The 10,063-nt window shown below is 36.0% G+C and overlaps 1 protein-coding gene across 3 annotated transcripts; it reads right to left on the bottom strand.

Annotated features, from left to right (window-relative positions):
- Positions 1-3,417: 3,417 nt before the first annotated feature.
- On the bottom strand, positions 3,418-8,964 carry LOC137707897 (beta-amyrin synthase-like). 3 transcript variants are annotated; one of them, XM_068446834.2, is made up of 12 exons: positions 8,830-8,964; positions 8,045-8,257; positions 6,545-6,730; positions 6,113-6,400; positions 5,900-5,984; positions 5,646-5,812; positions 5,106-5,528; positions 4,886-5,008; positions 4,635-4,790; positions 4,159-4,527; positions 3,993-4,067; positions 3,418-3,895 (listed from the first exon to the last, which is right to left on the bottom strand). In XM_068446834.2, exons 2-12 carry the CDS (start codon positions 8,243-8,245, stop codon positions 3,686-3,688), a joined length of 2,283 nt encoding a protein of 760 aa, XP_068302935.2. In that variant the 5' UTR covers positions 8,246-8,257; positions 8,830-8,964; the 3' UTR covers positions 3,418-3,685. The 3 variants fall into 3 exon arrangements, with proteins under 3 accessions (XP_068302935.2, XP_068302937.2, XP_068302936.2); XM_068446836.2 differs by having other exon boundaries at positions 8,045-8,248; XM_068446835.2 differs by having other exon boundaries at positions 3,548-3,895; positions 8,607-8,834.
- Between the last annotated feature and the right edge of the window lie 1,099 nt (positions 8,965-10,063).

Below are 10,063 nucleotides of genomic sequence, written 5' to 3'. Positions count from 1 at the left end.
TGTTTTTTTTCGAAATTCTAGAGTTAAAAACCTAATTGCTTCTAAATTAATTTCGATACTTTGACTCACAAATTCCACATAGCATAATTGCGTATTGCATGAACAAGTATATATATGGACAAAATATATGAACATATATACAATATATATAATTGAAAGGAAAATATAAATATAGGGGGTTCATGCATCATGGGGAATGTTTTCATGCTTCAAGGTTTTTTCAAATATCTTAATTTATTTTAGAAGAACCTGATTGGCAGAAAATAATTGAAAGCCTTTGATTTTGTAGAAGAAAACCTCCTCCACGATCCTTCAGTTCCTTAGCTTCTGGTAAAAGCATGCTGATAACATGTTGTAGGTCTATGTGACTGAACTGTATTTAGGACAGAAAAAGAGAGAGGCCGGCAGCAACAGAGAGAGAAGAGAGATGTAATTATGAGGTGTGTGTTGTATCACCCCATTGTGCCTTTATTTATAGTAGTAAGGACGGTTAAATCATTACCCTATTAGGATTACAAGTCTAATACTAAAGGGAATATACAAGATACTCATTGATACACTAGGATTTACACAATCACATTCCTAATCCAATAGGACTGTAACACATGAAATTATAAAATTGTCTCTTAAAAAATATAAACAAATATGTAAATGAAAACCAGTAAGGTTTGCAAATTCAAATGGAAACAACAGAGGTATCCAAATCAAAAAGAATTTAACAATGACAAATTCAAAAATATGATGGACAAATTCAAATGACCCACACACAAATTATTCTTCCACCATTTCAATGGAAACATAATCTTCTACCTCTTCTGTAGAACCATCTTCTTCCACCTCTTCAATGAAAAAGTCATTTTCTAAGTCCATTAGTATTTTTTTTACTTTCTCTAAATGAAGGGAGATGAAAATATGAGTTAGGGTTTAAGGTAGACAAATCGTCTCCCACGCCCAACCATATTTTTTTTTAAATTAAGCAAAACAAGATAATTAATGTCCTTATTAGTCTTTTTGCAAATGGACTAATTTGTAATTAGAAAATTCATTAAAAGGTAGGAGGGAAGAAGTGAGAATAACATCACACAATTAAGCATGCACAAGCATTTTCTTTTCTTACAAGATGTAATATTTTGGGTCGCTTCCTTTTTTTTTTTTTTTTTTTTTTTGTTTGAAGAAGAAGAAAGTACTATATTCATTAAGGAGAATTGGAATACGTACAAACAAAGGATAATGTGCATACTAGGCCTCGATAAAAACCTTGTCGGGGCTTTCAACCCGATCGAAGGAAAAGAGTGTCCCGCACAACAATAGGCCTATCTTCAAATGAACAATATAAAGAGAAATTACAATCCTTCCTCAAATAAAATGTCTTGAATCAAGTCCGGAGGCTCCTCGAACCACACCAAATCCTGAAAACCAGCAATCCCCATTCGAGCAAGTCGGTGCGCTGCCAAGTTGGCTTCCCTCAGGACATGGCTACACACCGCATTCGGCAATTCCGTAAGAAAATATCTCAAATCATTTATAACAGAACCACACACCTAGAATCACTTTCAAAATTAACCTTCACATCGCTCGAAGAACAACTCTTAACGAGCCCCACCGCACAACGGGCTGCAATCAGCTCCGAGTGAAGAGCAGACACGGGTTTCTCAATGGGACCAGCAATGGCAGCCAAAAATTTACCAGTGTGCTCCCTAACCACGACACCATAACCACCCCACCCCACCCCAAGGACCACTAGGACTCCACACCCCATTGAAGTTACATTTTATCCACCCCTCCTTAGGTTTCCTCCATTTCTGAATCTCCCTGTTAGTCTTCCGGGTCTCGGGCTTATGCCATTTATGATACTCATGCATCCATCCCTTAGCATGTACATGCAATTTTCTTTTCTCAAGTGGTTAAACCAAAAAGGAAAGTTTGATTTGAAGCACCCACCATGTCTCATGCAGGAGCGGAGCTAGTGGGGAAGGCTATAATTAACTTTCAAAATATTCAACAAAATGTATATATGGAAAAACACTATTATTAAAAAAATTTATGTTGTAAGCTGCAACCTATTTTTCATATTGAATAACTTATTTATTACAATTTGCAAAGGGATAAGTATAAATGGGGCAAATTAGAAAGAAGTCAAAGTTTATTAACCACCCGGAATTTAATGGGGGCCAATTAGCTTAAAACGGGGCAAATTTCGGTCTAAATTTGCATGATATTGTATTGCGTTGGTAGAAGATTAGGATGCGGGCCCCGCCCCGCGATGTGGCTCTGCCATAGGTCACATGTTATCTATATTAACTAGTTTTTTATAAGTGCGCATAACAATGACTAATTAATAAATTCACATGTTTTGTGAGAATTGGTACATTTACTTGGTTCATATATTATTTAACGGTTATATATCATCACTAGTGCTGCAGCATACATCGAAGACGTACAAAACACTGATGGATCACGGTACATGTTCCTTGTCTGAAACATTTTTGTTTCCCTTGTGTTAGAGGAATTAATCTAAAAAAAGCAATCGGATTAATTCACAGGTATGGAAACTGGGGAATCTGCTTCATGTATGGAACTTGGTTTGCAATTAAAGGGTTAAAGGCTGCTGGCAGGACTTATTACAATTGTGAGGCGGTACGAAGAAGTGTTGAATTTTTACTCAAACAAGGTCCTGTTCCCCAAAGTACTCATAGTTACAACATTTTATCTTTAACCATCAACTGGTCTATTTTCAAACTTATCTTTCTCGTTTGATAATAGGCGGAAAGAGACCCTGCTCCTATTCACCGATCTGCAAAGCTGTTGATCAATTGTCAATTGGAAAATGGTGAATTCCCTCAGCAGGTAGCAGTCTTGAATACCATATATTCTGCAACAGGGGAATATAAAAGGGATAGCCCTTAGTTAATAAGTACTAGCAAGTAGTAGCCGCAGGTCACTCATCCTTTCCGTTTTTTTCCTCATGGCAGGAAGTGGTAGGAGCTTTCTCGAGGAATATCACATTGCACTACGCGGCATTCAGGAGTACTTTTCCAATTTGGGCTCTTGCAGAATACTGCAGTATGTTACAAAAATAGAAGTAGAGGTTGACAAAAGGCTAAGCAGTAAGCACACCGTTAAATAGAAGGTTATGTTTCTTCTTCTTTTCTTTAGTTTAGATACCAGATTCCGAATTTGCTATTGCATAACAAAGAACGCTTTATTGTATCTGACATGGACTTCCTTCCTTGACATTCAATTACCAAAGTAGAATAAACCCTTCAGGTTCTGTAAGAGTAAAAAGCCGGCATCGAATGAAGATTCATATGGTGTGAACTGGAATTTGGTTATATATTTAATCACTGCCCATTTCTTACGGCATTTCAATGGGGAGTGAATCAAGTTGGAGAGCAGAAAGTACTAAAATGTAACAGATTTTCAAGGAAACCTCATATTCATTTAGTTTGTATGAGATATGACATTTCGCAATGCATGATACATGGGTGTTTAAGTAAAACATATATATATATATATATATATATATATATTTGCATAGATTTCATTCTTCAACGGTTACAAGTTCATCAACTCTACAGACATAAAAGACGAAAGGAAAAAAAATTGACACAACAAGAACTAGGTTTTATTGGTTCTGGTTGCATTGGCAAGTCCAATGAATTTTTTTTAGCTTGTGATCCAAGGCTCAAGCAATCTTTTTTATAGGCAACGAAACCAGCGTGCGGTATTCTCCAAGAGCCCACAATGGGAAGATGTTTCTGTATGCTGCATAGTGCAACATAGCATTCCTCATAAAAACTCCCATCAGTTCCTGTTGTGGGAAATCGCCATCATCCAATTGACCGTTCATTAACAATGCAGCAGCACGGTGAATAGGAGTTGGATCTCTCTCAGCCTATAACAAAAAAAAAAAAAAAAAATCATTTAGAAATTTATGTCTGGAGGAAATTGTAAAACAGAACACCTCTGAAATGTTTAAATCATATACTGACCTGTCGACCGTGAATCAGACCCATTAATCCGAGTGCAGTTTGGACCAAATTTGTGCTATCTTGAGCTGTGTATTTCTGAGGACATACAACAAGTAAAATATTAGGATTATGCTTTCTTTGAGGTCAAAAAGGTTACATTTTCGTTACTAATGAACTTGATTGGTACCTTGTTTGTGCATGAGGTGTAGTGCTCTCCCCAGCCACCATCTGCCCTTTGTGTTTTGAGCAAAAAGTCAACACCTTTGCGCACTGCCTCGCAGTTATTGTATGTCCTACCAGCGGCCTCCAGCCCTTTGATTGCGAACCATGTACCATACACGAAGCAGATTCCCCAGTTTCCATACCATGAGCCATCAGGGTACTGTATGTCTTCAATGTAGTCTGCTGCCCTCGTGATGAAATTGTTGATCTCCTTCCTTCTATGGCCAGGGTACAACTTCCTAAACAAAGTTAAGGCCTGGATCGAAGATGAAGTGCATTCGATGTACTCGTACTCAATTACAAGGTCCTCAAGAAACTCCACAGGGTTGAGCCACTGAAGAGGGAAAACAATATAGTATATGCAAGTTATGAGACATAGTGAAATGACGAAATCTTTTAAATTCATCGAAACAAAGTAATAAGATTTTCAATTTTTATTACCTCCAACCATTTTGGTGCTCCTGTTGGTTCCCAGGCTGATACACCACCATTTGGACTCTGAAGAGTCAAGATGACATTGACAGCATCATACATACACTCAGCTTCCATTGGCTCACCAACAAGTTCTGGGGACATATTTGCGAAAATGCAGCAACACTGAAACAAAACATGATACAAGTTAGCAACATTTTCATCATAGATGAGAGGCACAATCTTCAACTTGAGTTAAGTGTACGAGTAAAATCACTCACCCTCAGTGCTTCTGCGGTACAATCCGACACTTGCCATCCATGGTCTCGGTCAGAGAATGTCCACGCGCCCTTAGAAACGTGACGGAAATGAGCTAGGTAGTCCCCAGAAGTATTCACCCTCACCTACAATGTTACATATAGGATGTGTACTTTTAGGTCAACTGAAAATCTCAACGCATTTGAGTATGTCAAAGACAGTTTCCATGACTTGAATATGTACCTGAGATATCTTGAGAAATTCGTGTGCTTTCTTAAGGGTAGGTGCCATTTCCGTATTTAGATTGCCAGCAAGCAAAGCTTGAATCACAAGAGCACAATCCCATGACTGGCTTCCAAAACTCTGCATCTTGATTCCATCCTCTCCGAGCCAGATATAATCGGTAACTCTAGGAATATGCTTCTTGAAAGCTTCTCCACTAGGATCCTCGGCCCAGCAAGCAAGCATCATTAATGGCTTTTCCACACATCCGATTGTAATGTAGCGACTGTTCTCATCTTCATAATGAATTTGGTCAATTGTGAATTGAATGGCATTGTCTCTGATCTTCTTGAAAGGCCAGCGTTTTAGGAGAGGCTCAACGATATTGTAAAAACTGTCCCACATAAAACGTTGTACACGACCATGGGGATAGTAGTTATCGTCCTGAATTAGTCAACAATGCAAAGAACATTTAGTTTATGCATGTGAACAAATTTCTTCAAGAACATAATAAAGTTGAACAATAGCGAGAACTATGCAAGGACAAAGAGGTAAACTCACCGGTGCACACCAATGGCGCACTTTAGGCCAGTTGATTTCGCTGTAAGGTTCACAGTAAATTTCTTGTCTCAATTCCTCAACCAGAGGAGTGATCGGGCCAACAAATCTTGTGGCATAAAAGTAAGACATAGGTAGGTAAGTCAACCTACAGTAGCAGAACATTTTTGCTGCAGATATGAAGTAGTACCAGTTAGAAAGACATGTAACTATTTTGAGTAACAAAAAACTAGGGTGTGGAAGAAAATTGTGCTTACATGGATGAAAAGGAAGCAGTGTAGACCCAGTCCAGAATTCCGGGGGCATTGGGTTGCTGCCTTCCCAGTCATACACACCAAGAATCTGCAATACAAATCAAGTTAAACCATTTGAACAATATAATGATCTCTTAAGATACATTCCTTAAGTGTGCATCTTTTTGCAGTATGAAATACTACTTTTATTTAAATCAACAAGTATGTTATACGTACCGCCATCCAAGTTTTTCCCCATGATGCAGAATAGTAAGCACCACCACGATCAAGAATCCACTTTCGTGCCCTTGCGCATGCATTGTCACGCCCACCATCAGGGCCCTCTCCGAGAATACGCATCATACAGTAGTTAAGGCATGTTGTAAACATCATACTAGGGCCTGATATGTGCAGTCCCCACCCACCATCTTCATTCTGATGGTTGTATGTGTAACGCAAGATTTCCTTCTTGTGCTCAGCTGAGAAAATAACATTGAGATACCCTGGAATGTATGCAGCCATGACCTGTAATTTTTTGGCATTGGAGAAAAAAGAAAGTAACAATTAGTCAGCTATCATATACAAGTGCACCACAAACCCAATTTTTTTACTGTCACTTGCAGCGTCTCAATTTTTTATGATATGGTAAATAAGGAGCAAATTACTCACCAAGGGAGGGAAGTAAAAGTTTGGGCCAGCATTTTCAGCAGGCCAATGTCCATGGGGTGATTGCAAGGCATTCCAAAAGGTAGCAGCCCTCCTGAATGCAGCTGTGGCTTGATCATATGTAATTTCCTCACCTTCCCCAATTCTTACAGGAGGAATTTCTTGTTTGAAGTTTTTCTCTCTTAAAATCTGCAATTGGTCATGGTAAAAAATATATATATTAGTAAAATAAAATTAGTATTTATTTTTAAACATTGCATTAATTTGTACCCAATTAAAAAAATAAATTGTTTATCTGATATGTCATCATACAAATACATGGAGAAATCATAGGGGAAGAATTGCCATCCTGATATCCTTCCCCGTTTCCCTTTCCCCTTCACTCACCTAATAATACAAGTCCATATCTGTCTTATCACATATGAAAATTGATTATTAATTTCTTTGAATTAATGCAATATAAAATATCATTAAGCTAAATTTTTAATAGAAGTATAATATGCTTACAATAAAGAGATCTTATTTGGATCTCTTTCACCAATACCACCAGATCAAGTGATCCAGATCTTTAAAATTTCATCTAACGGCTCATCTGTTTTGATCCCTTAAAAGTTATAATAATTTTTTATCATTTGATGAAATTTTAAAGATCCGAACCACTTGATTCGGTGATCTTGGTGAAAGAGATTCGCAAAGAACCTCTTTCTATGCTTACCTACCCACCAACTCAAATGTTGTCCTCTTCTAAATTTTAAATTATAAATTTTATATGAAAGCTCACTTCTATTTAAAAATAGAAAATAAAAGAATGAAATCGTAAGCATTAGTGTACCTATATAATAGTCCAATTAGAAGGGAAAGTTCCAACTAGGGGCCAACTTTGTTGACCAATAAAAGGAGGGCTTGGGAGAGAAAATAAAAAACGACAGGTAATGTTAAGGAGTTTAAATTTGTAGATAAAATTTACAAACTAAGTGATGTGTCATTAATAGAAATAAACATATTTATCAAAACTTAAGTAATAAATCAATCATCTTCCACATTATTTAATTTATAAAATTTTATATACATATATAATATCTAGCATTACGGGTAATAAACAATGTTAGACCTACCCAATGAAAACAAAAACAATGCTACACCAACCCACAAACTAACGAGGCATGCATCTCACACGGAGTTCCCTTTTCTTTGGCCGGCCACTACTCACAGTCTCACACATAAACAGTTGGGAGTTTCCAAGTTCACAAAAGTTGACCAATGTTAATTATTAAAATTTTTTGGTGGAGTAATTTGTAAACGAAATTTTTTGTTACCACTTATATATGTCACATGCTTCAATTATTACATAACAAATAGCACAACTTAGTGAAATACATAAAATCAATAACATTATTGATCAGTTCTTAAACAGTTATGAACTCATTGTTTAAAATCGATAACAAACACCGCACTTTATTAATAAGTAGCTATAACTCATTTATTAGAAACATTTAATATTACCTGAAAACGCCATAGGAGGTCACTGCTAGGCGTGACCTTGAAGCGGTTTTGATAGAAATGCTCACGAGAAGCTTCAACTTCTGCTCGCTCCTCCTCGGTACCTGCATCTGGGTCGAACTCCCATGTCTGCCTTCCATGGAAGTTGTTTGTGCTGAACAACAAGGGGTCGTTTGCACCTTCTCCAAACTTAATCCTCCACATCTTCTTTGATCACTTAATACAAATACATAACGAAATTAATTAGTAAGGGATTGAATATGGATCCAAGCAATTAGTTCTATGTAATTAAAATATATTCAAGTAGGTTTTTATTTTTCCGAAAGGAAAGAAAAAAGCTGGCTGAATATGATTGAAAAATATTTATCTAGAGGCTAATGAAATGTTGATCCATCTATGATGGAGCTCCTGTTAGGGTTTGTAGCTCTATTGATTGTGAATATTTACCCCAAATGTCAGAATTCGAACTATCTTTCCGTTTTAACCTTTTTGTGGAAAAAGGAAAAGGGAAAAATAATGATAAAAGAGGTTTAATTGAAAAGATTGATTGAGTTCTACAACTCACTGAAAGCTCTTCTTGATCATACGTAACTCAACCTCAATCATCCATTTGAACTCTTGCTACCCAAAATCTCTATGTAATGACCGCGAGAGAGAGAGAGAGAGAGAGAGAGAGAAGATGATGGTGATGAACTAATTGTAAACTTTAGGATATATATTTTTTGACATGTGCGAACTGCAGATAAACAGTACTGAAAAAGCTCTGGCCCTTGAGCTTGAGGACTCACCGATTACAAAAACTGGCTCCGATGATGAGGAAGGAAGGGAAAGAGTTTGCTTGAGTTGCTTGGCACAAATGCTACGTCTCTGTGTGATGATTGGTGCACGGGAAACTCCACTTTATATGGTCACATACCCTACAGAGGCCGACAATAAAAAATAGCCATTATCCCCATTTTTAGCAATATTTAATCACCTCTCTTGTGCGTGTTGCATGTGTTGTGTGAGTTTGCGTGTAACCAGAGAAATTAAAAGGTTTACCGCTTTTGGTCAACTTTGGTGTTTTTAACGTGAATAATATTATTCTTACCATATTTTTGTATCATAATTGTATATCATCTTAAGTGGTATCTGATGTGGATAGCTACATCATCTAAATTAATTAACATTTAACTTTAAAATGTAAATCAATAATTAATAAAAAAATTATTAATTAAATAATGATTGTGATAAACGAGGATTTTCTTTTGTCACCTAAAATTATTTAAGTGTTTTAATTAATAAAAAGATTGAAATTAAATGATGTAACTTGTCCAACTTATCTGTGATATAAAATTATGGTAAGAATAACATCACTATTTCTGAATTTCTAAGGCTCTTCTTTATTTGCCAATGTTTTTCTTCTCACAATTTCAAGTATAGATCGGTACTATATTGTCATATCAAAATTGCTTTATTCTCGGACCTTTTTTTTTTTTTTTTTCCTTAAGGTATTGAAAAATAAACAAACTTGTATTAATGAGTGCACAAAAGTTGGATTTAAAAAGGAGTTTTTTTTTAAAAGAATTCATCATTTCAAAAAGGAAAGTGTTATTCACATTTTTTTTTTTTTTTTTGCTTCACTCACTTTACTTAATTTTTTTACTATTTCATCAAATGAATTGAAAAATATCAAAAAATAAATATTAACAAGGGATCTATAGGAGATAAAAATGAATAGGTGAATAGCAGCACATTTCATAAAAATGGTCCAGCCATGCACATGCACAGTATTAGCCTTCTGGCTACCCTATTGTTCTAAAATAAAATTCAGTCCATATGGTAGGCAGTACAGATTAAAACTAAAAAAAAAAAAAATTACATTAATCCATTCATTAATGATGCTATATGTGGCTGTAATTTTTGGTGCAACAGATACTGAAAATCATATGGCATGTGGATGTGGTAAGGGAATCATTCTCCTCAATTGTCCAAAATGTGTAATTTACAAAAAGGCACATTACATATGTTTTTTTTTTTTTT

This window comes from Pyrus communis, chromosome 17 (assembly GCF_041283825.1).
Source record: "Pyrus communis isolate YQ-2024b chromosome 17, ASM4128382v1, whole genome shotgun sequence".
Lineage (NCBI taxonomy): Eukaryota > Viridiplantae > Streptophyta > Magnoliopsida > Rosales > Rosaceae > Pyrus > Pyrus communis.
The sequence above is the reverse complement of the archived record's forward strand: the minus strand, read 5'-3'. Positions and strand labels throughout refer to the sequence as shown.

Excerpts from the sequence above, each read along its gene's own strand:
- LOC137707897 (XM_068446834.2), bottom strand. The coding sequence starts at position 8,245 with ATGTGGAGGATTAAGTTTGGAGAAGGTGCAAACGACCCCTTGTTGTTC. Across the intron at positions 5,985-6,112 it reads GGGGAAAAACTTGGATGGCG|ATTCTTGGTGTGTATGACTG; the intron begins GTACGTATAACA and ends TTTGTATTGCAG. Across the intron at positions 4,068-4,158 it reads ACACCTCATGCACAAACAAG|AAATACACAGCTCAAGATAG; the intron begins GTACCAATCAAG and ends GTATGTCCTCAG.